The sequence below is a fragment of the Giraffa tippelskirchi genome, chromosome 12 (genome assembly GCF_054371585.1).
Source record: "Giraffa tippelskirchi isolate mGirTip1 chromosome 12, T2T-mGirTip1v1.2.pri, whole genome shotgun sequence".
NCBI classification, from domain to species: Eukaryota; Metazoa; Chordata; class Mammalia; order Artiodactyla; family Giraffidae; genus Giraffa; species Giraffa tippelskirchi.
The window spans coordinates 36678087-36706005 of record NC_137286.1 but is presented as its reverse complement, the minus strand read 5'-3'; the positions used below and the strand labels follow the sequence as shown (position 1 = coordinate 36706005).

The following is a 27919-nucleotide window of genomic DNA, read 5'->3' as shown; positions in this document are numbered from 1 at the left end:
AGTGCATAGAAGCAAAAGGGACAGAAAAGAAAATCCACTCCTCAATTTGGAGGTGTTTTGTCCTCAGGGGATCTCACTCCATTATTTTCTGGGTCCTTGATCTGCCCCAGTAAATTTTGAAACAGTAAGTACATTAAAAATTTGCTCAGTATTTTTGGTTCTCAGGGAAATGAAGATTAAAACCATGATGTATGACTACACATTCACCAAAAAGGATTAAAGTTAAAAACATTGACAAAACCTAGTGCCGACAAAGATACAGGCACCTGGAACTCACACATTTTGCTGGTGGGTATATATAATGGGGGTTGTTGTTTGTTACTCACTCAGTCGTGTCCGACTCTTTGCAACTCCATGGACTGTATAGCCCGCCAGGCTCCTTTGTCCATGGGATTTCCCAGGCAAGAATACTGGAGTGGATTGCCATTTCCTTCTCCAAGGGAATCTTCCCAACCCAGGAACTGAACCCTTGTCTCCTGCATTGGCAGAATTCTTTACTGCTGAGCCAACAGGGAAGTCCCACAAAGGAGTAACTAGGAAAAACTGTTTAGCAATTAAATATACACCTATGCTGTGACCGAGTAAGCCCACTCCTGGGTATTTACTGGTAAGAAATGAAGCCATGTGCACATGTGTGTGTGCGCTAAGTCACTTCAGTCATGTCTGACTCTTTGTGACTCTATGGACCATAGCTTGCCAAGCTCCTCTGTCCATGGGGATTCTCCAGGCAAGAATACTGGAGTGCTTAGTGAAGGTGAAAAAGGCATGAAATTTGTACAATAAGGAATTTTAAGAGAGAGAGATGACATTCACATAAATTTTACGACAGTGTATTGTAGCCATTCCCTCCTCCAGGGAATCTTCGTGACCCAGGGATTGAACCTGTGTCTATGTCTTCTGCATTGGCAGTCGGGTTTTTTACCACTAGCGCCACCTGGGAAGCCCTGAAATGAAGACATATGTTTAAACAAAGATTTGTACAGCAGCTTTACTCATGACAGATTACAATAGGAAACAGTGCCGAAGTCCATCATCAGGATAATGGATAAACAAATTGTGTTCTATCCAAACAATAGAATACTTCTCATCAGTGCAGATGAACTACTGATACATAATAGCCATGGATAAATCTCAAAGATACATACTATGAGCAAAAGTAACCAGACCAAAAAATATACCTACTATATGGCCCCATGGATGTGGAGTTCCACAGTAAGCTGACTCAATCTGCAGTGACAGCTCAGGATCCTGTGGTTTTCTCTTACCTGCAGGTACGTTTGTTCTAAGATCCCCAGTGGATGCCTGAGACCACAGACAATACTGAGCCATACATATACTATGTTTTTTTCCCATGCATATATAACAGTGATAGTTTAATTTATAAACTAGGCACATTAAGAGATTGATAATAATAATAATAAAATACAATTACTGTGAGCATTTCCATAGTGTAGTGGTTATCACATTTGTCTCATAAGCAAAAGGTCCCCAGTTTGAAACTGGATGGAAACATGTTTAAGGCTTCCCTGGTGGTTCAGATGGTAAAGAATCCACCTGCAATGCAGGAGACCTGGGTTTGATCCCTGGGTCAGGAAGATCCCCTGGAGAAGACAATGGCTACAATACACTATAGTAAAATTTTTGTGAACGTCCTCTCTCTCAAAATTCCTTATTGTACAAATTTTATGCCTTTTCCACCTGCACTAAGACTTGTCATGTACTGTGGCCATTAAATCTTTTTTCCTTTTTTATAATTCTTTTAAAAGGATATATACATTTATTATTTTATTTTATTGACCATGCTGCAATGCATGTGGGATCTTAGTTCCCAAGTTTCCAGATGAGGGATCAAAGCTGTGCGCCTGGAAGTGGAAGCTCAGAGCCTTAACCACTGGACCACCAGGGAAATCTCAGCCATAACTCTTGCAGTTTGAGGGGTGACAGCAAACCTAGCTCAAATTTCTTTTTCCTTCTTCACAATTTCACTGATAGAAGATTCATTCTTACCTTAGATCTTAGCAACCTCAGCATACAATATTTTTTTCTTTCCTGAATGAGACCTTTACCTTTTCCCTTTCAGGAGGCACTTTATGGCTTCTCTTTGGCATTATCTCAATTGTCAGTATCACTACTCTTAGGCTTTGGGACCATTAAGTAAAATAGGGGTTACCTGTACACAGCACTGTGATACTATGGCAATTGATCTGATAACAGACATGGTTACTAAGTGACTAGCAGGTGGGACACAGGATGGGGTGAGAATTAATTATGCTACTCAAAATGGCATGCAATTAAAAAAATTTGAGTTATTTTTGGAATTTTTTTGGACATTAAAACATTGACCATAGGTTAACTCAAATGGTGGAAAGTGAAACCATAGGTAAGGCATGACTACTGTAATGAGGAAATCTTCTAGGGTGATGAAAATTTTCTCTCTTCAACTGGGTGGTGGTCACATGGTATATACACATGTAAAGTCACTGATCAGTCGACTGTGAATTTTACTATGTATAATGTATATTTTAATAAAGTACACAAAACTCCTAATATGATAAAAGTTTGGCCTTGGGGGGCTACAATGGTTCCTCTCAGGTTAACACAAGGATTTTCTGAGTTCTGCCCTCTGGCTCTGGGTGTGTAGGGGGATGTGCTTCTTGTGAATGCTGGGAGGGGGACGTGGACCCAAGTTTGGGACACCTGTCCCCTGGCCTCTGGGACATGGCACTCTCTCTCTCCACTGCACAGTGACCAGAGGTTTCTGCAGAGATTCAGCCTCTCCTGACCCTTACTGGCACACAATATGCCTCGCTGCTGTTTAAACTTCCATTTCTTTGACAAGCGGTGAAGCTGAACTTATGAAGGAAGGTTACTGGCCATTTTTGTTTCTTTGTTAAGAGCCTGATGTTTTCTAGGGCCCTCTTCTACAAACCACTTATCAGCTAACCAGAAAAGAAAAATATATTTCTGACAAGCAAGCATTTCTAAAGGATCTCTTTTTGCAGCAAAATTCTGTTTTTTCTTCTGTGTTTCTCCCAGGTGGTTTTTAGAGGGTATTTTTTTGGTAATGACAAAAATAACAATTATAAATGAAACTAGATGATCATTAAAGCAGGTAAAATAGGCTCAAATCCCCCAAACTGGACAGCCTGTAGCATTCTAGAGCTCTCCTGAAAATTTTTAAGCTTCCCAGAGGCTAAGTAAGGGTCCCTGTATAATATGCTCAACCCCTTCTTCCAGATCTACCCTGCAAACACACATACACACATACACATACCCTTGCACACATGCATGCATGTATACGCACTCACACCCACCAAAATGTGAGTTTAGCAGACTACAGATGGGTGGGGTGAGGAGGAGGTGAGGAGACAGAAGTCCTGACAGCCCCCATCATTCAAGCCACTCTTCATCTTAGCAGCTCTCTGCCCTCTTCTCTTCTCCACACTCCTTCCTCGGGATGTAAAAGTCTTCCTGTGTGTCATGCCAGGTGATTTGCCATCATCTTTTAAGGCTCTGCCCAGAAAATCTCAAACTCCTCTCTAATGTGTTTCCCAACATATTTTTTTCAAAGATGGTTTCCATTCTGAGAACAGCTTGAAGCCGGGTACTGAGACGTTCCGTGTTTCTTTAAATGTTATGTCCCCGTCATCATAATAGAACTGCAGTGTCTCTCTGCTTCTGAGCAAATTCCAGGCTTGTTCTCCCAAGTCTTGAGCTGAGGGACAGCACTGCGCTATTCTGACAGTACAAACAAGGGTTCTGAGTGGGACTTGGAGCCAAGAAGGGTGAGCCGGGTTAAGACCATGGAGAAACTTCAATGCCAAGGGAAAGGATTTGGATTTGATTATCCTGTTCAGGGATCCATCAGATGCTTCAGAGCTGGGCTGTGACTGGAACAGAACTAAGCTTCTGGAATTTCACCATCTGGGTGCTGCATAAGTAGCTGGCAAGAAAGGAGAACGCTTAGAAGGGGCAAGGCAAGGAGCACAGGGCTTGCCTTAAGGCAGAGGACAGACCTGGGAGACTTTTCTGAGCAGCAGCTACAGCCTCTGGTAATGGGGAAGGAGATAGAGAGAGGAATTGATGACAGCCTGGGTGTTTAAGGGAAATGCCAGCTCCTCCCTCCTGGTCTGGGAGAGTCTGTAATTTGTTAGGAACCATACTTAACATGAGATTGGACTAGCCAGGACATGCACAGATCTGAAGAAACTATTAAGAGTGGCATTAACTAGACACACAGGGCATTCGACAACAGCATCATCATTTGGTGAGTGTCTCAGTTCAATTCCCTTGGAGAAGGGAGAGAGATTTCAACTTTCTATCCTACTAGGCTTTTTGTATTCCCCAATATGATACTTCTAGGCAAATGCATTTACACAGCTCTTTGCATCAAATAGCAAGGGCCAATATTTATTGCATTCTGTGCCAAGTACTGTCTTAAGGGCTTTTCATTTGGATAATTTATATATGTGCATGTACCATCATATATATAATCTTATATATGCCTCATAGACCATCTTTCACAGATGAGAAACTGAGGCAGCCAAGTTAAGTAACTTGCCCAAGGTCACACAGCTAGAGAATGGCAGAGCGAGCATCACACCCAAGGGTGCTGATGGGTTTATTTCCTGAAAAGAACAAAATTAGGACACAGCAGAATAGGCTTCTGGGCCCAGCTCAGCAGCTGACTAGTGCAAGGTGGGGCAGGTCATCTCTTAAGTGTATGCTCTCATGATGGTAGACAGTAATGAATGTTCAAGACCTTAAGGTGATAGTTTCATAGATATATACATATATCAAACCTTATAAATGGTACACTTTACTACGTGCCAGTCATTGTATGTCAATTACACCTCAATAAAGCTGTTTTAAAAAACTGATAACAACTGTATGATGAAATTAAAACATTTGTAATTTCTACAGGAACTCTTATGTGACCCCACTGTAATGTTTGAGTATGATGCATAAAATTTGTGATTCCCTTCTGAATGAAAGTGCTATTTTGCTCAGAAGAGCAAAGTGTCTCCAAATTAAAACTTGGAGCCTCAATGACTCAAGAAATGTTTTGTCATCTGGCATTACTGAAAATAGAACACAAAGTATGCAGTGAGGCTGTTTATAACAATATAGCAATTTTGTTGAAGTAAAGGAAAACAATACATATGATGGAATAAACAAACAGTTTCTTAAAGTGCACCACTTAAAGCCCTTTGGGGGCTTTAACTCTGAAAATCCAACTCTGCCCACTGGTCCACACCCACTCCATCTCTGTTCCAGAAACACTGATTATTTGAAAAGGTCAAATTCTTCCACACCTTGAAGCCTTCACCTGTGCCGTTGTCTATGCCTGGAACTCTTTACCACTGGCGCCGCAGGGCAGTCTCCTTCTCAACCTCTAGGTCTCAACATGAACATCACACCACACACACACACACACACACGACCTCCATGATCACTCAGATCTCAAGAGAATACTCCTCCTTTGTGGCTCTCATCACAACTCGGACATACAGGTTTACCTCCCCACTGGCCCGTGTGGGCTCTGAGTCTCTTCTTGGATTTTCTTGCACTCCTCCCCCAGTACTGGGAGGCAGAATGTACTGTCCTGACACCTGAAAGCATGGATGCATGTCCTCTCTGGGCTCTGTGAGCACACGAAGGGGGATGCCCTGGTGGGAACACTGTAAAGTATAAACACTGAGCAGGCTGACCACTCCCTCACTTTCTTAGCTCTTTCTCCCCCACGATGGGAGGCACCCCTGACCTCTGAGGGCAGTCACTCTGTGTGCAGGCTGAGTTCCAGGAGGAAGTGGGCTCTTGGAGACCATGCCCTCAAACAACACAAACATCACAGGAGCTTGGGTTTTGTTTGTTAAAGCATGATGGCAGCGGATACCTATCTCAATAGGAGTTCTAGGAAAAACTCTAGGAGTGCTGGCAAGACGGGCCCGTGCTGGGGGTTACCCAGAGAGCTTAGGTTCAGGTGCTCAGGCCTGGCCAATCTGTGAGCTCCTCCAGGGCAGACCCGGCCTGCGTCCAGTGCTGTCCTACTGGTGCCCAGCACAGAGCCAGGCACACAGCACGTGCACATCAACCATTTGTTTTGGTGCAACCACGGAATTCCATCTTGAGAGCACTGGCTCTCTGCCAGGAACACACAAAGTACTTTATACATACTTGTCCCTTTGACTCTTTACAATAAACCCATGAAGTCAGTGTTCTTACCCTCATTTTACAGAGGTGGGAATTGAGGTTCAGAGAGAGGTAATTTGCCCAAAGGCACACACTCAGTGAAAGGCAGGGACTCTCCGAGCAGAAGTCACTAGGGATAGTCAAACAATGGCCTGGAGTGACAAGTGCTAGTTTAGGGGCCAACAAATTAACATCCTCCCATTGGAGAAACCCTGTGACCCCCTGGCCTCCCCCCCTCCCCCGACGCCAAGCACCAGCTTCACAGTTCCTGGCCTGGGTGCCACCTGGGCACTGGCCCTCTGCTCCTTTCATCACTCTGGCTCTCATGCCTTCTGCTCCGTTCCACACTCAGGTTTCTCCTTTTGCTCTCTGATGGCTGTTCTTCCTCCTCCTAAAGGCAGGTGTTCCTCCTGGCTAATCCTTGACACTATCTTCCTCCCTCTACACATTCTCTCTCTAGTCCAGCCTTTGTCAACCCCGTGGAGGGGGCTCTCGAATCTGCACGTCCAGCTCAGACCTCTCCCAGCCCCTGGTGACAGCTACTGCTTATTCCTCCCACAAGGCTGCTCCTGCTCTGAAACCTTCAGTGGCTCCCAGGAGCCATCAGAAGAGGAACAAACTCACAAACTGCTCCCTGAGGCACTCAGGGCTCGATGGCACCTGTCTCCACTTCTCTCCCAAATCAGAGGCCTTCGTCCAGGCCAGCACTGTGCTGCCTTTATTCTGCTGTCCCTTCAGCAGGAACCCCTCCCTCCCACCTGTGTGCCAGGCAGCTCTCACTCCCTGGTCTAAGGCTCAGACCCTGCCCCAGAAGTCCTTCCAGACCCCTTCCCCATTCATGGGTGGCTCTCCAGCTTCAGCTGACTCCATGGAGAACCTGTTCCAGGCAGCCTTGGCGAGAGCTACTTCTGTGCCTGCTTTGACTCTCCTTCCACCCTGGGTCACAAGGAGACTCTGATACTGGAAGTCAGGGAAAATGCCCAATCTATGCTTTTTAGTTTTGCCTCTTCATCTAGAAGTCTCCTCAGCTGCAAAGTGACGGGGGTGGAATTGGATTGGCATTTCCCTAGTTTCCAAGTACCACAAGTCTTGCTTTCGCCTTGTGCCACCTGTACTATCATATACTTACTTATAAGTATTACTTACCTTATACATTCATCTACATTTTTAACCTAAGTCAAAAAATAAAAAGGAAGCTTTACATTGCTTTCTGTGACTCAAAAACCAATGTCATTTTCAATAAAGGTTGCAATGAAGAAAAAGTGAACCCTGAAAACAAACAGAACTGATAGAGTAAGAAATGTCTATGCACAGCCTCAAATCCTCCCATGCATGATTCGAGGAAACAAATGTCCTAGAACTTCAAAGGCTTTGTCAAAGGTAAACAAACCTGGAGTGATAAAGAGAGATTTTAATCAGTAGTAACTATTGCAACAAGGAAGAGAGATCAGCATGAACTGAACTCTGCTTTAATCTGCACAGAAATAGCGGGGTTTTTAAACTGAAAATGAAGAAGGGAAAGAGGCAAGTGGGGGCTCAGGAGAGTCAGAGAAGTGAAAAATTACCAAAGGTCAAGTGTAAATTCAACTAGGCCAATAGTGTCTGCTAGCTGATATTACTGAAGTTAGAATTCAATTGTCCCACGGAGGTTGGAAGACAGAGGCCCCGTCCTCAGGGACTGGCTGGAACAGACAATAAAAATCTTTGGCAGCCTTGAGTTTTCTCAGGCAAGCAGTCTGGGGCAGTGTTGGTGTCATCTTAGGGAGGCAGTCTTGAGTAGTTAGAAACTATGTTAGTACTTGTTCAAGTCTTTACAGGTCAAGATTGAGGCCAAGTTAAGAAAAGGGCTCTGAGGAGCCTGGCTAGAGTTTCATAAAGGAAAGAATCTTTGTCAGCTTCTTCAGCTTAGATAGGTCTTCCCTGGTGATTCAGTCAGTAAAGAGTCTGCCTGCAATGTGAGAAATTCAGGTTCAACCCCTGGATCAGGAAGATCCCCTGGAGAAGGAAATGGCAACCCACTCCAGTATTCTTGCTTGGAGAATTCCACAGAGAAGCCTGGTGGGCTACAGTCCATGGGGTCACAAAGAGTCTGACACAACTGAGTGACTAACACTTTTCCGCTTAGATAAAAGCAAAAAGAACAAAACGCATCATGGTGTGATGAGACTATGTGCCAGGTGCTTCAGGAGGTCGTGAGGCAGATACTGTTAATATTATCCCTATTAAAAGGCTGAGGAATCCAAGGCTCAGTTAAATCAGCTGCCCAAGGTCAGGCAGCCCGATGTAGCAACTGGAACCTAGATCTCACTGGTTCCAGAGTTCACAGTCCCATTCTATGCATCTTGGCTCTGACCATTCACATAGGCCCTTCCTGCCACTGCCACTGGTTCAGACTATTGAATCTGGGTAAATGTGTGGTGCAGGGCAGTGGTTCTCAGCTCTGGCTGCACACTGGAATCACCTGGGGAACATGAAAAGGACTGACACTTGAGTTCCACCCAGAGAAGTTCAGATGCGATTAGTCTGGGGTGCAGCCTGGGCACAGGGATTTTTAGACGCTCCCAAGCGAGGTTTGCGATCCACTGTCTTAAAAGTCTTTACAGTCATCATCCCATTTGATCCCTGCAAGAGTCCCGTGGGGGTGGCAGGCAAGTGGCAATGACCATGTCCTGCTGATGAAGAAACAAGTTCAGAGAGGCTAAGGCTCATCTAGTTAATAACATCTGGGTATGGAATCAAGCTTGTTGACTTCCAGCTCTGAGTTCTCGGCTCTCCAGTGGTCTAATTGAGAGGGGAAAAGCAATGTTTCCAAGAACAGAAATGAGCAGCTTAATTTCTCTTGCAAGTTAAAAGTCGTTTTTCACCCCCACTGACTACGTGGAGGAGGGGATGGCGCTCGCCTCAGCCACAGGGCCCAAAACGAGACCAAGGGATCCCAGGCAGGTGAGCAGTGACCTCCCCTCCCTGACAGCGTTCTACCGGCAGAAGCCAAGGCTGGGCTGGAGCAGAAGGCCTGCAATTCTCTGATAGTGCTGCCTGCCACGCCCACGTCACTGCAGTGAGTAGCGATCCTGGCTCCCAGACACCCACTGGGAGCTAGGCACAGCATAAGGAAGTCAGGGTCTTGTTGCTACCGCACCAGGCAGGGAGGGTCCTGCTGCAGTCTCCAAAACCATTCTCCTACCCGACTCCCCACGACCATTGCACCCACCAGCATGGACCAACCTCGGTGGTTCGGAGGGGAGGGGTCTCTGCCCACCTTTGGGAGACATGGGGGACGTCACTGCTCCTATCTAACGGGCGTCATCTGGAGGGCGTCACTGCTTACTCTTGGGAGACTTCAGGGGTTCCCAGTTGGGGATAGTTGAGAGACCACCATCCACAGCTGGGGCCAGCAAAGCAACACTGTACGCATCTGGAAGGGCTTGGGCTCACCTCAGCCTTGAAGATGCCCCAGGGGGTGCCAGCAGCTGCAGGGCCTCTGGAAATGTGGCCCCAGCACCGTAGAGGGCCCCTACCCACTCCAAACGCCTCAAAAATGCACCAATACGAGGCAGGCCTCAGGGCGCATCCCAGCCGTGACCAAACAGAGGACGGCCACACCCCCAGGGAGAGGCCGGGTGGGCGACGCGGGGCGCAGCCCTCCCAGTCCAACCCCTTGGGGCAGGGTTCCCGCCGACGCTGCCCTTCAGGCCACCCGATCCTCCAGCCAAACGGACCCAAGGACCCGCGTAAGGGAAAGGGAACGGCCTCGCGGCGGCGGGACGACCGTCGGAAGGCGCCCTCCACGCCGAAGCCGTCTTCCAAACACCCCAACATGGCCCGGGGGGGCAGTCAGAACTGGAGCTCCGGGGAGTCAGACGGGCGGCCGGAGGAGCAGACGACCGAGGGCACCGGGTGAGCCGGGGGTGTCGCGCCCGGCCGGGGCGTCGGGAGTCCCGGCCGAGAACCTGCCGCCGAGTCCCAGCCCACCAGGTCCAGGCGCCGCCGGAACCTCCGCGAAGGTTCTGGGCCTTTGTGGCGTCACTGTCTCCTTGCGGAACCTTCCGCCGGCGCCGAATAAAACCCGCCGCGGAGGAGCCGGCGGCTCGAGTGCGGCGGTACCGGGCGCGGAGGTCGGCCCGCGGGCGGGTGGGAGGGCGGGAGCCCCGGGCGGCGGCGGCGGCGGCGGCGGCGGCGGCCGTGACCGTGACGCGCGGGCGGGCGGCGGGGGCGTCCGGGGCGCTCTGACCGTCCTGCCCGCCCCACCCCGCAGAGACAAGATGGTGAAGGAGACCCAGTACTATGACATCCTGGGGGTGAAGCCCAGCGCCTCCCCGGAGGAGATCAAGAAGGCCTATCGGAAGCTGGCGCTCAAATACCACCCAGACAAGAACCCGGATGAGGGCGAGAAGGTGCTGGCCGGGCTCGGGGCGGCGCGGGCCGGGCTCGCGCGGGGCCCGCCGTCAATTATTCAGCCCGCAGCTCGGGGGCTGTGAATTATTGAAGGCGGCGGGGAACCCGAGCCACGCTTGTTGATGAGGCGGTCGCCAGGTGCCGCGCGCACCCCGCCGCGGGGCCGGGCCGGGGCCTGGGGTGGCCCGAGGCCGAGGGGGCGCGGCGCGGTCAGATGGAGGGCACTTCGCCGAGCCCCAGGCTCGCCTGGCGGAGTACCGGGACTGGTGACCCCTGGCGACCCCCCGTTCGGCCCATTCATTCCTCTGTTCGCTCCACAAGTGTTTAGGGGGCGCCTCCGAATGCCGGGGAGGGCCGGGACGGAAACGTGGGGGCCCCGTTCTCCTAGGGTTTGCGGACATCCCTCTTGGAAAGGCTGCCAGCACGCAGGGAAACTGAGGCACACGCGATCAGAAGTTGGGTACTTGCTGGAAACGACTGGATTTGAATTATTCTTGTTCTCGTTTTCCCTGTTGATGCACAGTCCCTGGAGATGAATTTCTTTAATCTGAACTAGTACCTTGGACACCCCGGTGCCCCTCTGGATAGTGGCTGACTGAGTTTGTCCTGTGTGCCTGTCTCCTGCCTGATAAAGGTTGTCAGACACTGAATAATCACCTTTTCTTTATTAAAGAGGGACACGGAGATCTTTAACCTGACACATCATTTTATATGAACGTTCCAGGTTTTCTGTGACCGATGACCCGCAGTTGACCATAAGGACCAATAATAGGCTGAAAAATGCTCTGCATACATAAATGAAAGGCCTAAATGAAACTTTTTCATCCTGTTCATAGAAGAATCAACCTGCTTTTTATGCCCAAGGAGGCTTCTTACCCACCAGAGTAGGTGATTAGAAAGATCAGGCATTTATCCTTAGAAAAGCTTATTGGCCTTCTCACTCCTCCTCTGACTTCTTGCTGTTGTCTTATAAAACTTGGGATGTCCTGGATGGTTGTTGGGAGGTGGGGTTTTGTAGTAGGTGATAGCAAGGACACTTGGACCACTTTTGAAGATCACTGGTAGATCACTCTTCTAGCACTTAGACTTTCCTGAAACAGCGCTAGTATCGAAATACCTGTCTGTGGGAGCGTTTGCAAGCTGGAGAAAGCTGCCTAAGAAGGTTGGCTGGGTGGCAACAGTGATAGAATGTTTATATTTAGCCACATGTGCCGAGTGTGGCTGTCACAAGTTTAAAATGCTTTCCTGTAAGACCGTTATGTCTGTTACTTGTGTTCTTTCTCATCTATATTTAGGTGGCTTACTGTAGCTTTGAAAGTCACCGGCTTTTTATGTAGTGTTGGTGATTCATAGATTTGTTCCCTATATTCATTGTAGGCTGTTTCTGAGAACATCCTTTAAGGAGAGCACAGCCAGGCTTCTAATTGCACGTTTCAGGAGCAGCGTGTGGGAAAGCCTTCTGACCCCGGTTCAGGTCAGATCTCAGAGCGCTGTCCAAGCGTAAGTCATGGCTGTGTGCCTGCAGTTGCAGTGAGTCGGCTGTTGGTGTTCTGAAGCTTTTTTTTAAATTAGACTTGACCGGTAATACATTTCTGTAGGTGTTGCCTTGCATATATGTATACCTATCTGAGCAGAGGTGGTTGATTTGTTTTAAACTAATACTTATAACCAGGTATTGAATTAGTGTCATGTAAATGAGGCTCCTGAAGTGTCTGGCAGGTCCCGTGCAGCTTAGGAGGGGGTGGGGAGGGGGTGGGGAGGGGCTCTGTGCTGTTTCAGGAATACAATACTTCTCCCTCCCCACCTTCCATGAAGGGGATAAAGTCCTTCAATTTAGTTCTCAGCTAAAACTTCTTCTAGGAGACTGCCTCTGACCATAGCGTGAACCACTTGTCCTCAACCTTCTTTAATTATGGTTCCTGTCTGCTGCCCATATTCCCCAGCAGTGAAAGGGGCTGAGGAGACTGGGGACACAGTTTATAGAAACTCGACTATACGTTGCCTAGAGAGGACTCATGCGTTCATTCACCAGATACCTCCTTTCTGGTCCTTCTATGTACTGGGCACAACGTGTAGGCCTTTGCTTTTTTGTGCAAGTCCATTTAGTCCTTGTCTACTTTATCTGCCATAAGCGGTACCTTTTTTTTTTATTTTTTTCTGCTAAGTTAGTCACTGTATTAACATCTCTTCAAAAATAGACTAAGCCAGTCCATTCCCCCTTGCTCCGGGGCAACTGAGAAGGCTGCTAGTGAGTTGGTCTTTGTTTTGTGCCCTGTTGTCCTGTGTTGCTAAGCACTGGGGGCCTGTGTTTGTTGTCAGGTGCTCTGTGTGGAGTCTCTACTTTTCTGCAGCTGGTTTTCTGAAAGATACACAGGCAGTGTGTTGGTAAGCGAGTCCCTTTTGGGGGCCGTGACTGGGGGTAGAGCTGTAGCTGTTAACCCCAGCCAGCTTTGGAGATGAGTTTGCTCTTTTGGCCAATTTCACTGTAACTTTTAGTTTGAATGACAGATGTGCAACTTCAAAAATATTAAGAGGGCAGTACTGTACAGAAAATGTCAGGATATTGAGGAAAACCCACCAAGTACACATGACCCTAACTGCTGTCGCTGTGCTTCCTTCCAGCCTTTTTCCAGGGTGATTGTATATGGGCATCCGGGCACATAGGTCTTTTTCCCTCACCAGTTAATATTTTACCATCAGTGCTTTCCCAAGTTGCTGCATAGTCTCCAAAGCCATTTTTCCAGCTGCATAATAATCTTATTAAAAGTCCTGTGGCAGGGACTTCCTGGTGGCCCAGTAGTTAAGAATCTGCCTTCCAATGCAGGGCATGCAGGTTGTTGGATCCTTGGTCGGGGTCTAAGATCACACATGCCACAAGGCTGTTAAGCCCACACGCCGCAACAGAGACCAAAGGAAAAAAACAAAACAGTCCTATGGCAAATTACTACTGTCTGAAAGGTGAACTGGACAGAGTACTAATCTCCTGCTGTGAGAACGGGGTCAGGCACGGAGCTGAATTAGACTCTGGAGTGTTGAGACCCCCAGGGTCATGGGAGCCCCATGCCCATGTGAGATCTGTCTTCTGGTTGAATGCCGCAAGGAAAAGGGTATTCCTTTTCCTTCGTAGATTAATCATCTGTTCTGTTAAGTCCAAGTGTCTTTTCAAGTATCCATAATATTTGGTGAGTGTTTCTAGCAGACAGTCTCATGAAGTATATTTACCTAGTGCAGACCCCAGGGACTCTCTTGGGGCAGCCTGGCCTGATTGCTTTCTGATCTTCTGTGCTATGCACCTCATCCCTAAACCTTCTTTTTCTGCTGTGGAAAGGAGTAGTAGTGAGTACTACCTCTTTCTTTACAGAAATGGTGAGCGAGAATCAATATATCAAAAGACCTAACTACCTTGAGTATGACTCTGATGTCTCTGAGACAGTTTTTTAAATTACCCAGTTGTTAGCTATTACTTTTTAGCTATCATCTATTATTTATTATTACTTAGTAGATCTCCATCCGTGATCTGCAGTACAGGAGAAAACCTAGTGTCTTTATCATTTCCATATTTGTATATTCAGAGCACTTTTTTTTCCTGTATGTTTTGTGGAGCCAGCTGCATTATAGGATGTTTATATAGACATCCGTCTTGCAGACTAAACCATACCTCTGAAGAACCAACTCTATCTCATTTATTCATTTCTCAATTCTAAGAATCGAGCCATTCATGTAACAAGTATTTCCCAAGTGTCTTCTACATGCTCAGCAGCATTTTAGGCTTGGGGATATGCTAGTGGACACAGCTGACCTAATTTCCTGTCCTCAGGGAACTGACATTGCAGTGGGGGACACAACCCCAGCAGTAAGTGCTCAGCTGTTGGGGAACCGCGAGGAGGCCGGTAAAGCCCAAACAGAATTTTGGGGAGCTGGAGGCAGTGGTGTCAAGTTAAGCTTGTAGATGAGAATAAGAATTAGGTTTTACTCCAAGTGAAATGGGCCCCTTGAAAGGCTCGAGGCAGAGGGTTGATACGATTAGCTGCCAAGTCCTGGCTGCTATGTGCAGAAGACTGAAAGCTGGGGTGAGGAAAGATGGGAATCCATTAGGAAGCTATTGCAATTATCCAGGCCAAAGAGGGTGGCCTGCGCCTGGGCAGGCATAGTGGTGGTGAGAAGGGATGGATTTTGGATATTTTATAGTGATTTATGTTAAAAACCTCTCTATCTACAGAAAAGACAAGAATGGTACAACAAACGTGTGTTTCTGTCACCCACTTTCACTGATTATAAATATGTCACCACATTTGCTTTCCCCATCTCTATTACTATTATCTGCTGAAGCTTTTGAAAGTAAGTTGCATACATCATAACCTGTCAGCCCTAAATGTTTCTCCTGGGGAAAACAATATCTTTTACATAACCATAGTTATGTAAACCATAGCCAGACTCCTCTATCTGTGGGATTTTCCAGGCAAGAATACTGGAGTGGGTTGCCATTTCCTCCTCCAGGGGATCTTCCCAACCCAGGGATTGAACCGGCGTCTCCTGCATTGGCAGGTGGATTCTTTACTACTAGCACCACTTGAGAAGCCCCACATAACCATAGTACAGTTATCAACTTAACATTGAGAAAAAATCCTGTTTTTCCAGTTGTTCCAATGTCCTTTGTAGCCATTTTTTTCTCCAGTGTAAAATTTAAAACAGGATCCAATTCAGGGTCACACGTTACATTTAGTTTTTCTGTCTTTTAGTTTTGCAGTGTGTGTGTGCGTGCATGCTAAGTCACTTCAGTCGTGTCTGACTCTTAGCGACCCCATGGATTGTAGCCCGCCAGGCTCATCTGTCCATGGGATTCTCCAGGCAAGAATACTGGAGTGGGTTGCCATGCCCTCCTCCAGGGTATCTTCCCAACCCAGGGATTGAAACCGGGTCTCCTATGTCTCCTGCATTAGTAGGCAAGTTCTTTACCACTAGTGCCACCTGGAGTTTTGCTACTTCAATTTGGGTTCTCTGATTCTTTTCTTACAATTGGAGTACAAGATACATTTTTGGCAGACGTGTGACACTTGGGGTTTTTTGTCTGTCTTAGGGCACTACAAATAGACTTTTGAAGGTAGCATCAGACAGATTTGTTGACAGATGAGATGTGACGGAGAGGAAATGAGGTTTTGGCATTGCCAATAAATGAGATATGGGGGAGACTGCAAGAGGGGAGGGACTCTGGGGGGAGACCAGGACAGTTTTATGCACACTGTCTGCAGCCCGAATGCGGATTGTTGCTCACAAGATGTTCGTAGTTGAATTTCATGCTAGTAAACTAGGAAAGCAGCCCTCCTGAGTTGGAAAGCCAGCAGTACGCTGGGAGCGCTCGGCTTTTTCTGGTTGAAGATTAAGCCCTGGCCTGGTCTCATGTTGGCTTAAAGCTCAACTTTCAGAAAACTAAGATCATGGCATCTGGTCCCATCACTTCATGGGAAATAGATGGGGAAACAGTGGAAACAGTGTCAGACTTTATTTTTTGGGGCTCCAAAATCACTGCTGATGGTGATTGCAGCCATGAAATTAAAAGACGCTTACTCCTTGGAAGGAAGGTTATGGCCAACCTAGATAGCATATTTAAAAGCAGAGACATTACTTTGCCAACAAAAGTCCGTCTAGTCAAGGCTATGGTTTTTCCAGTGGTCATGTATGGATGTGAGAGTTGGACGGTGAAGAAAGCTGAGCACCGCAGAATTGTTGCTTTTGAACTGTGGTGTTGGAGAAGATTCTTGAGAGTTTGGACTGCAAGGAGATCCAATCAATCCATCCTAAAAGAGATCAATCCTGGGTGTTCATTGGAAGGTCTGATGTTGAAGCTGAAACTCCAATACTTTGGCCACCTCATGCGAAGGGTTGATTCATTGGAAAAGACCCTAATGCTGGGTAGGATTGGGGGCGGAAGGAGAAGGGGACAACAGAGGATGAGATGGTTGGATGGCATAACCGACTCGATGGACATGGGTTTGGGTAAACTCCGGGAATTGGTGATGGACAGAGAGGCCTGGCATGCTGCAGTTCATGGGGTCGCAAAGAGTCGGACACGACTGAGCGACTGAACTGAACTGGTCTCATGGCATCTTAATTCTGCTCCACTTCTTCCTGTCTGGTGCAGCCTGAGGAGGCAGAAAGTCCTTCCTACTGCTCTGTATCCTTACCCTATGCAGAGAGGCAGTGGTCCTGCCTCTCATCCTGTAGTAATGCTTGCCCTATGTACCCCACGCTACAAGGGGATTGAATGGAAAAGTCAGGTTCCACATAATGTATAGACCCACTAGTTTGGGGGGTTGGGTGCAGAATCCCTTTGTTACTTCATTCATTTGGTGAGTTTGCTTCATAAACAACTCAAACCTTCTCTCTGTCTTTTTAATCTTTTTTTTTTCTTTTAAAGTTTAAGCTCATATCCCAGGCATATGAAGTGCTTTCAGATCCAAAGAAAAGGGACATTTATGACCAAGGTGGCGAACAGGCCATTAAGGAAGGAGGCTCAGGCAGCCCCAGCTTCTCTTCCCCCATGGACATCTTTGACATGTTCTTTGGTGGTGGAGGACGGATGGCTCGAGAGAGAAGAGGTAAATATAGATGTTAAGCAAGTTTTAGTTTCCAAATTGTATGTGTTACTGGAATCAGGAGCGATCTTGCCTTAAAAGAGTGTAGTTACGATGTTTGGGAAATCATTAACTTTAAGTAGTTCATCATTTGCCTAGTATCCAGGCTACCCAGAGTCTCTTAGTACAGTTAGTAGTTAATTGCCCAATGTTCTCCAAACCCCACATATAAAGGAGCAAACGGTGAATTCCCTGGTGGTCCAGTGCTTAGGATTCTGCCCTTTTACTTTCGGGGCCTGGGTTCAATTCCTAGTCGGGGAACTAAGATCCCCCAAGTGGTGTGCTCCCTGCCCCCCGCCCCCACAAAGGAGCAAATGGTGGTGATGAGAAAGGAGGAAGGTCAAGATTACCTTGCCCTCCTTTTCTCTTCTGTTGGGGTCAGACTCCTAGTGTCCTAAGAGCCGTGAATGACACCTCCTGTGGTTATTACTGATAACTGCCGAGAGTGCTCGTCTCCTGCCTGAGTCTCCTGACCCGGGTAGGGCCGGCGGGCTCTATTTCTGGCTGGTGTTCTGCCATGTGGAGTGCAGCCTCATTTCCTCAGCCTCCTCAGGAGATTCTCTAGGTAACAAAATTCACCCCTTGATGTTTGAACATCTTTGTAAAAGAAACTACCTTGCCCATCTCTTCAGAATGCATTAGGACTAGCAGCTTCATCCCCAGTGGTGAATGAGGAACTTAGCTCTTGGTGGAATGGCCCCAGGGCTCCATTTTTCAATTCTGGGGTTTGTTCTTCCTAATTTTTTTATCTCTTACCTCCTGACAGGCTCTAGGCTGTTACCTCTGACTATTACCAGTGGTCTTTTATTAGCCCCCTTCCCCTGTCCAGCTTACAGTTGGTACTCTGCTTTAGACCTCAAAACCAGATAGATAGCGAAGCTTATTACAATCCTGAATGAAATCGAAATAAACAAGCTCTGCATTGAGGTTTAAGAAGGGTGGTTTGGTGTCAACAAGAGGCCCCTGGATGAATAAGGCTATACCGATTCTCACATTATAATTGACTTTGGGCTTTGAAAACCTTGGCTGTCAGTTCTGTGAATATAGTGTGCTAAAAATCACAAAGTGTTTATTAGGCAAAAATCCTTACCCTGTTGTCTGGGTGCATTGCCTGCTCATAAAATTGACAGTGTGGATGTGATTAAAAGCTTTGGGTATCCTCTTGCCCAGCTCTCTCACTGTCTTGAGATGAACAACTTCACACCCTTAATTAAGTCATCTCTCAAGGTTGACAGCCAATAACCAAGGACAGCATCTCAGTCCTTGATATGAGGACTCATCTCAGTCCATCTCTCAGACCCCAAGAGCCCTATGGGCAGCAGAGGGGGACCTGCTGCTGTGGGTCCTGAGAGGCTGGGATGGCACCAGAGCAGACAGACGCCCTCCCTGAAGATGAAAGGCCCACTGCCCTGGGTGAACAGACAAGATTCCATAGATGAAGGAGTTTGCACTCAGTCACAGAAGGCCTCAAAAAGTAAAGGGCATTATATTCAAGAAAGAGTTTCAGTTGAAGGTCCAGAGACTGACTTCGTATGTCATCTGTAAGGAAAGGTCTCTTTTCATGGGGAACCTACTTCACCAGTCTCACTGGTTAACATTGCCTTGGGTTTCCTCATTGATCTCGCATTCTCAGATTTGTTCTTAGAAAATAAAGATGGAAAGTCTTTGTTGACATCTATAAATGATTGAATATTTAGCTCATAGCTGGAAAAGGTATTAGTTCTCATACTGGCAGAGGGCCAGGTGTAACAAAAGCTTTGCCTCCCCCAGGGAAGGGAATGAATGACAACAGACACAGTTTGAGTCTCTGGAGACGTCACACAACTAAAGGTCATATAGGTGGTATTTAATAAGGTGGTATATTTGATATAGTATTACTAATTGTTTTTTCTTCTCCTCCATAAGGCAAGAATGTGGTACATCAGTTGTCTGTAACTCTTGAAGATTTATATAATGGAGTCACAAAGAAATTGGCTCTCCAAAAAAATGTAATTTGTGAGAAATGTGAAGGTAAGGATTCATTTCTGAATGAGTCTCATAGCTCTGGTTCCTCAGATCTGGAAAATTCTTATTGTTTTATAATTCAGAGAAAAACAATTGATCTTTTCAAATATGAAGGTCAGAAATTACAAACAGGTGGCCTGAGGGCCAAACCCATTTTATTTGGCCCTGTACATCTTTTATTTGGATTGCACGTTTATTTAATATGTTGTCAATTATTTTAAAAATATAAAAATGAAGACAGTTCACCCAACCCTAGGGGTCTGCACGCTTTTGCTGTAAAGGGCCAGATGGTAGATATTTTGGGCTCTGTGAGCCATACAGTCTCTGTCATAACTATTGAACTCTTAGTGCAGAAGCAGCCATAGACAGGAAATAAGCAGATAAACAAATAAACAGATGATGCACCTGTCTTCTAATAAAGATTTATTTACAAAACCAGGTAGCTGGCCAGAGTTTACTGTCCTTGAATTAAATGAAAATGTAATTAGCGTGGGTTTTTAAAATCTTAATTTTTCAAGAAAAGTCTGATCCGGTGACTTGGTCACACGCTATCCCACAAAGAAGTGGCTGGGCCGGGTAGCCACTCCTGTGGGCAGGGATGTGTTCTCCAGCCGCCACGGTCACGTGTAGGCATGGGTGTTTTTCCACCCTGGGATGGAAGAAAATAGTTGGTGACGTTAAAGTGATGAATTTGCCTTGCACAGCCAAAACCACAAATATTTGTGATCACACATTAATACCTGGATATTGTCTGCTTGGCTAGAATCATCCAGACTCTCCCACATGACTTTTTATGATTGTGAATAGGATTCAAACCCCAGTGTCCAGTTTCATGGCTCATCACCCTTCTGTGGTGGCGTCCAGCAGAGCCTCTTTTAAGGGAAGAGTACAGCCTCGTTCCTGTCTCCCTACAGGCGTTGGTGGGAAGAAGGGGTCTGTGGAGAAGTGCCCGGTGTGCAAGGGGCGAGGGATGCAGATTCACATCCAGCAGATTGGGCCGGGCATGGTGCAGCAGATCCAGACTGTGTGCATCGAGTGCAAGGGCCAGGGCGAGCGCATCAACCCCAAGGACCGCTGCGAAAGCTGCAACGGTGCCAAGGTCATCCGAGAGAAGAAGATTATCGAGGTGCACGTGGAGAAAGGTGAGGCAGCGCAGCACTAGCACCCCAGGCTAGAAGAAGTGCATCTCGGGTGCTGATTATGGAGCATGCAGGTTAGGTATCAGGGAAAGGAGCCACAGCACAGCTGGTGTTTAGATACCCTTAGTGTGTGCCATCAATTCTTCCAATCCAAAGCAATTTCTTTTTAAGGTTTTCCAATGCTCCGGAAGTCACTTGACCTTGATTTTGGTTAATTGCCCTCCCTTGCAATTCTCCAGCCATCCTTTAGAGTCGTTTGGAGTGCTCTTGCTAATGGCCCATGTCGTGCATTGGCGATGAGAGCTCACGTGCGTCTTCACAGCTGTGCGTCCCTGTTCTCCACACATTTCCCCTCTGTTGCAGCAGATTCTCCCAAATCCAGCACCTTCCCCTTGCTGTTCATTTTGCCTGGGGGCATCATTTTAAGGGCTTTTCCCCTCTTAGCTATTCCCCTGATTATTTTGGGTCTTTCTAATCAAGAGAATATATTTTAGGTGAGAGATGAGACCAAAGTACACAATTCAGTACCCAAACCCACACACAGGTTGAAGGACTTCGCCCTGTGCCTGGGCGCACACAGAGACTTGTTAGAGCACTGCTTGTGCATTAAGAAGAGGACGTTTATTCACGTGTGGTGTCAGGGGGCCTGGGCAGACAGTGCACGGTTGCACTGTGCACGAGGTGGCAGCCTCGTTTCCCATTCTCCCTGCTGTACGTTTGCCTGAGGACCCGGGATATGTGGAGGGGAGTGAGGCCTCTTTGTCAGTGGTATTCCTAGCCACCACTCCCAGCCCCAGGCCTGCACAAAGTTGGGAGGTTTAATGAGTAAATAACCCCCCAAAGGGCTCTGTGAGACTTCTTCAAAAACTTTGTTGAAAGTATGGTTTTTAAGAGAAATGGCTAATCAGAAAGGGATGATGTTTCATAGGTATGAAAGATGGGCAAAAGATACTGTTTCATGGAGAAGGAGATCAGGAGCCCGAGCTGGAGCCTGGTGATGTCATAATTGTGCTTGATCAGAAGGATCATAGTGTCTTTCAGAGACGAGGCCATGACTTGATCATGAAAATGAAAATTCAGCTTTCTGAAGCCCTTTGTGGCTTCAAGAAGACGATAAAAACACTGGATGATCGAGTCCTTGTTATTACATCCAAATCAGGTAATATTTCAAATGTGTGTTTCGTTGTAGGTCTTCTGTGGGTTTGGCCCGATGATCCTGGCAACTTAGCCTTGGTTTCACATTCAAGTTAGTGTGACTTGATTTTCTGTAAATTTAAAGTCATCAGTAGAGACTCGAGAATTTTGTGAATTTCTTTAATAGTCTGCTTGAAAAAAAATTCAGAGTTGGAATCTGTGGGGATCTAAAATTCTACCTGGAACCTGCCAATCTGACTTAAATTTTTAAAAAGTTAACTTTTGTATAATAAAACACAGCTGATAATAGGTGGTTTTTTCCATATCACGTGGTGATCTGTGCTGATTCATCCACATTCCTCTAGCCTCTCTGTTGTCTATTACATATGAGACATTTTAAAATAGAATTCTCCTGAAAAAAGCATCACCTGCCAGCTTACCCTTGGTGGCATCTAGAGAACTGCTTATCTGCACACGTGCACAGGAGCCGGAGGGAGCTGCCTCTGAACCAGAAGGATTCTCATGGGTCTGAGAGCTCAGCCTGCCAGCCTGTGTCTAGATACCAGGCTCCCAGCTCCCAGGAGGGCTAGTGCTCACTGCAGTTAGGGCCTCAGAGCACCTGCCTGGAAGGGGCTGTGAGGAGAAGGGAGAGAGACCAGGCTGGGACCCTTGACTTGAAGCTGCCTGTGAACAGCACTTCAGGTCAGCTGTCCATGTCAAAGAATGTCCAGATGGGCACGGTGGTGGCTGAGCCACCCAGATATTCTTGACCCCGTCACTGGTCACGAGCAGTGCTGTTCTGGTCCCCTCGCTGGGCACAGGGTTATTGGGGAGTCTAGCTTTTCATGTGGGCATCTGAGATTTAAAGCTGGATGGGATGGGTTCAGGGCTGGGTTTGGAGGTAACCAGCCAATGAGCCTGTCCAACAGCAGTGGAAATAATCAAGACCCTGCAGTCCAGTGAGGGAGCCACCTGGTCTCCCCAGCCACCTTCCGGGCCTTTCCTTCCTCTGTATCTGTTTGTCTCTTCCCCTTTCTGGCCTGTTCTCTTTCTCTGCCACTTTCCTCTTTGGCTCTTTCTGTTTCTTCCCTTTCTGGGTATAAACGAAGTGGAATTAGACACCCCAGTCTTGATCAGAGGTTTTCTTTTGTCTTTTACATTTTATTTGGAAACAATTTCAAACTTAACAAAAAGTTGTGAAAATAAAAGTAGCACGAGGACCACCGACATATGATTTGCCTATTGTTAAAATTTTACCATTTGATTTTTTTGTTCTGTGTTTGCATATAGATATACTTAAAGATTGAGGAAAAGCACTGCACTATAATACAAATATGATGAAAAACTTAAATACAGCATCTTCCTTTACATTCCATTTTGTAAGCCTCCCAAGGTACCCAATTCCTCCCCTCACTTGTGTAGGAAAGTTTGAGGATTGTAGTTTGCACAAAGCCCTAGGTTGTGAGTGGGTGTGTGCCCAAGACCCCTGGTATCATGTCCAGTGTCCCCTAACATTACCTCAATCCTGATTCCAGCCCTTCTGGGAATAGGAGCTGGGTGGCATCTTTGGGATGCTGTGTGACTTCTTTGGGAAAGCTCATCCTTGGCCGAGCTCCCTGGAGCTGCGGCCCGTGCCATGGGATGGGAGCCCAGGGCTCCTTGCTGACTCCCAACTAATCCCAGCCACAGGACAGGAGAGAGGAGGTGAGCCCCAGAGGGAGAGAAGTGGTGAACCCTGAGAAACCCATTTCTTTAATTAGTAACAAGGGCAGGGTGTCTGGAAAACCTCCTGCTGGAGATTGCGCTTGTGTTTTTTCTTTTTGCCCATTAATTTTTTTTTTTTTTTGAGTCTTCTCTTCTTTTCAGCTCTTCTTCTGTTGTTTTGGCTGATTTCTCTTTCATTTCCTTTTCCTTCTTTCACTATTATAGTGCTTTCCCTGCTAGAGCCCCTTAGGCTGTCTTGAAAATGGCTGAGAATCAGGAGATCAGAGAAGAAAGTGCCCTAAGAGCCTCAGCAGGCTGTGATCCCCCTGACTGAAGGAGGGTCTGTGCCTCATGGAAGAGCCAAGCCGCCCTCTCTTCCCTCTCTTACTTGTGGTGTCCACACTAGGTCCCAGTGTTCCCTTGCCCCCAGTGAGTTAAAGCGGAAGCCTGAGGAGCTGTGCTGAGGGCGATAAGAAGTGACACCTGATAGGAACAGAGAGACAGAAAGCTATTTAAAAACAAAATGAAAACCATAACAAGCCCCGTAGCATGGGGCTATTTGGCTAAGGTTGCCGTCAGCAGCTCTAAGGGCCCCGTGTGAGCCACAGCCCTGCGCTGAATGACCCCTAAGGAGAGAGTCCTCCACATGCTTTATTTTGAAATTCCCATGAGATACTTTAAGATTTCCTCTGGAGAGCATTCATCCAGGGGGGTGGGGCGCTGAATAAATGTTTGCCCCTCCCCGCCCCGTTCATAGTTTTCTGACTATTTATTTCTTTACCCATTTTCATTACTGAGCTGAAAAGCATACTTTAAAAAAAAAACAAACCCTTTTATCCCTCTTCATATCTGGAAGGAAAAACTATTTTTAGATTTGAGGGTGAACCAAGTGCTCTGGGGGTGCTGAACTCCCATGATACCTTCTGAAAAAGTGTAGAAGACCCAGCGAGTGCAAGCTGGGCCAGCTCTAGCCCACGGGTGTGTGAGGAGACCCCTGTGCCTTTTGAGCTCCCTGCCCAGGAGGCTGGCTCTCCTGCCAGGCTCCTTCGAGGCCCATTCCTGCTCCAAGCTCTGCTCGAGTCTGTGAGGAGAATCTCCTCGCACTCATGGGAAAGTTGTTTGTAATATCTGAAGAGGCAGGCTAATATAATAGCTCTGTTTTCCCAAACTGAGTGTTGATTCCTAGTTCATGTTTTTAAACCTGCTTTATGATGGAGGCTCCAGCCCCTTCTCCTTGGATACACTGCAGGAGCCCAGCTCATGGATCAAAGAGGGTTCCACTCCCACCCCCCTCTCATTGCCTTCGCCCAGCCGGTTCCTCTGACAGGGACCATTCTGGCTGGGACCAGCTTTCTAGTCAGATGCTCCATGACCCCTGCCTTTCCTGCTGCTGTGAGGGTGCTCGGGCCTGCCCCAGGCTCCAGGCCGTTGTCCATCTTCCTATTTCATAAGTAAACCTTCTTTGTGTGTGTGTGTGACAGGTGAGGTGATAAAGCACGGGGACCTGAAATGTGTGCGTAATGAAGGAATGCCGATCTACAAATCACCTCTGGAGAAAGGGATTCTGATCATACAGTTTTTAGTAAGTGCCTGTGTATGTGTGTTTCTGTCATGGGACATAAAATTAAATGCCTTAATTGGGAAGGGAAGAAACAACTACTCTTTCCCACCTCACCCGTTACAGGTTATTTTTCCTGAAAAACACTGGCTTCCCCAAGATAAGCTTTCCCAGCTGGAAGCTCTGCTCCCACCTCGACAGAAAGTCAGGATTACAGAGGACATGGATCAGGTGGAGCTGAAGGAGTTTAATCCCAACGAGCAGAACTGGCGCCAGCACAGGGAGGCCTATGAAGAGGACGATGACGGGCCGCGGGCCGGAGTGCAGTGCCAGACGGCGTGACGCGGCCCTGTGCAGCGTGGCCTGGCAGGACTAGCACATCATGAATGTAAAGTTGGCACAATGAAAAATGGCATCGCTTTAATGGCCTCGTGTTTGGGGTGTCCTGTGTATGTGTTCAGCATTCTCAACTGCTGAGTGTCTTTTGGTTTTTCTTTTGTTTTTCTTTTGGTTGTAACTTGAGTTACAGCTTAATTTATATTTAAATGTTTTAAGTGTAAATCACCTCTAGTCTGCATATGGAATCTGTTTATTTACATCTTCAGGATATTTTTGAGATGCCAGTGATCGCACTGACATTTTGTGCTTCTAGTGGCTTTGCCATAATTCAGCTCCACCAATAAAGCACAGCCGGGACAGTAGCATTCAGCCCCCAGGCAAACCTCCAGGCGTGAAGTGGGTGACCCGGCCCACGCCCAGCTCTGCCAGTTTCTTCCCCTCCACGCCTGCCTCCCAAGGCAAAGTTACGGAGGGCATGATCTCAGGGCTGCTACTGTGACATTTCTGAATCTAGACTCTAGATGGTTCTCCTCAAGAATAAAAGCACACCTGTGGGCTGTATTTGGCTGCAGTGCCTGGCTCACACTGAGTGGGGCTGCAGGGCTGACTTGGTTCCTACTGTCTTATGCCCTTGAGTGTTTGGAGTGGGGTGGGTCTGATCATCTCTCTTGGAAGCTTCCTGAGCCTTCCAAGCCTTGTGGTGAGGACAAACCAGTGTTTTAAATGAAACACTGATAAAACTATTTGCCTGCGACCCCTGCACCTTGCCTTTTGTTGTTTTCTGTTGACAGCGTTTGCAGTGCTGTCCCACCAAAGTGCTTACTTGTAAAGAAAATGAAACCATCCACATCCCTAGCAGCCTTAGTGCAGCGACAGAAGCCATGGGAGATGCTGGTGACTCAGCCCCGTGGCACAGCCAGTTTCCCTGCCTGACCAGTGATCCTGGATGACTTGAGGCTCTGGGAAGGCAGGGGCATCTCAGTGTTTTCCACCTCATTCTCCCAGATTCAGCTCCCTTCCAAAGGATGGATGGTTCATCTCCTTGCACAGCCATATCACAAAGGGCTTCCTGCTCAAGGGATAAAGTTTTAGAACTTAAAAGTTCTACTCTGGACCGCAGTCTCTATGGACTACCACTGTAAATGATAACTTGTTTGGAAAGATATTAGTTATTTGTTTACTCCTGGCAGGTAGACTACAATATAAATTTAGATTCCTCAGCCTTCAGCCATTACTCCTCCTTTCCTTTACATAACAGTCACAAAGAAAAACTGCTGCCTTCTCAGCTGCTGGGTTAAAGCAGAGGCCACTTTTCAGATCCACCCTTACTTGGTCATACAGTACCTGCAAGTCTGACTCAGACCAGGGACCTCCCCAGGAGGGCCAAAGAGCAGATCAGACCCACAGCAGGTAGGTTCAGCGGATGGACCAGACTCTAGCATAACACTGCTGGCTGGTGGGTGGGCATAATTTACTCAAGATAGGTACAGAAGGAGCCTGCCTGTTCCACTTTGACCATTAGTCAGTAAAGAAAGAAAATCTATTCTTCCAGCTAAGCCTGTATGAAAATCAGTTTACAAATGGACCACAACTCCAGGGTGTTCTGTTTCTGTGCTGTGAGTTCCTAAAGAATTATTGCCAGAAAACTACTGTAGTTGATGATAAGGCAAAATTGCATTCAGCTCCTTGTCATGTAAATGGGATCTGGAGGGTGTTGCTTAAAATTTATTCCACCTGTACATTTGTCACTTTAAAATTAAAATTGAGCTGGTATGAGACAGATGGTTTTGTTTTTATTTACATTTATTTCCAATGACCAGTGCTAAGGTGCCAGTTTGCCTCATATTGGTTGATAAAATGGAATGAAGTTTCTGTTCTCATGGAGCTTGTATTTGGGGTGGGGATAAATACATCAGGCAATGATGACTGCAGTGACGAACGAGAATAATGGGAAAGGGACCGGGGGAAGGCCTCTTATTGGGAGCAGACACCTGAGAACAACCTGAAAGCAGTGAGATCTATGAAAGTCTGAGGAAGGAACATCTGAGGAAGGCAGAGGAAATGGCCAGGGCTATGTAGATATGATCTCGGGTGGCCTCAGGCTGCAGCATCTTGAGGCTTGGGTTCCGAGAGATTGAGGTCAGGTCATGGCAGGGAGAGCACCAAATCCAAACCGCTGGACCAGAGGTCAGTGAAAGGGGCCCTGGCCCTTTGGCTTTGCAGAAAAGAATTTCCACAAAGACAAAAAGCAGTAAAGCAAGTAAAAAAGGGGAAGAAAAAAATAGTCCAGTACGTGTAGATAGATACATAGGCAGACTCAGAGAAGAGTCCCTGAGTCATACTCTCCTGACAGTCTGAATGACTTTAAAGGGGCATTTTTTTCTGGGTTTCCTTTGGCCAGTCATTTAGATTTGCCCAGTTCACAGTCTATATTTGGTGTATCTCAGGATCTTCCTCTGTGTGTGTGCACACGTCTCTTAGCCAAGAAGGATTCTACTGAAGAGGCCTATGGGTACAACATCCTTGGCATCACTCCCCTTTGACCTCCAAGGAGCCTTTCTGTGCATGTGTGGTCAGGGAGGTCTCCTAACTTTGAGAATGAGAATATGTGGTATGACCAGGGCCCAGCTTCCTCCCTTAATTATCCTGCTCTTCTTGTCTTGGAGTTTCAGTCCACAGGGAATGAATCTGTGGTTGGGGGCCCATCTTACCTCCTGCTTCAGTTATAGGAGGGTGAACAAGGCAGAGGCAGGAGAGAGAAGAGAGGATGGGCTTGATTTAAGGGTTATGGGGAGTCTGGAGGAAAAGCATGGGACCCGACA

At 47.1% G+C, this 27919-nt stretch overlaps 1 protein-coding gene and 1 long non-coding RNA gene across 5 annotated transcripts; one reads left to right on the top strand and one right to left on the bottom strand.

Annotated features, from left to right (window-relative positions):
* Window positions 1-816: 816 nt before the first annotated feature.
* On the bottom strand, window positions 817-10431 carry LOC145529370 (uncharacterized). The gene is made up of 2 exons (XR_014071143.1): window positions 9452-10431; window positions 817-944 (listed from the first exon to the last, which is right to left on the bottom strand). It is a non-coding gene; the product is annotated as an uncharacterized LOC145529370 (long non-coding RNA).
* Window positions 9819-26875, top strand: DNAJA4 (DnaJ heat shock protein family (Hsp40) member A4). 4 transcript variants are annotated; one of them, XM_081549607.1, is made up of 8 exons: window positions 9819-10089; window positions 10448-10586; window positions 17003-17183; window positions 19125-19229; window positions 20138-20365; window positions 21291-21521; window positions 24682-24782; window positions 24885-26875. In XM_081549607.1, the coding sequence occupies exons 1-8, from the start codon at window positions 10010-10012 to the stop codon at window positions 25098-25100; spliced, it is 1281 nt and encodes a 426-aa protein (XP_081405733.1). In that variant the 5' UTR covers window positions 9819-10009; the 3' UTR covers window positions 25101-26875. The 4 variants fall into 4 exon arrangements, with proteins under 4 accessions (XP_081405733.1, XP_081405735.1, XP_081405734.1 ...); XM_081549609.1 differs by having other exon boundaries at window positions 9819-10307; XM_081549608.1 differs by lacking the exon at window positions 21291-21521.
* Window positions 26876-27919: the final 1044 nt, after the last annotated feature.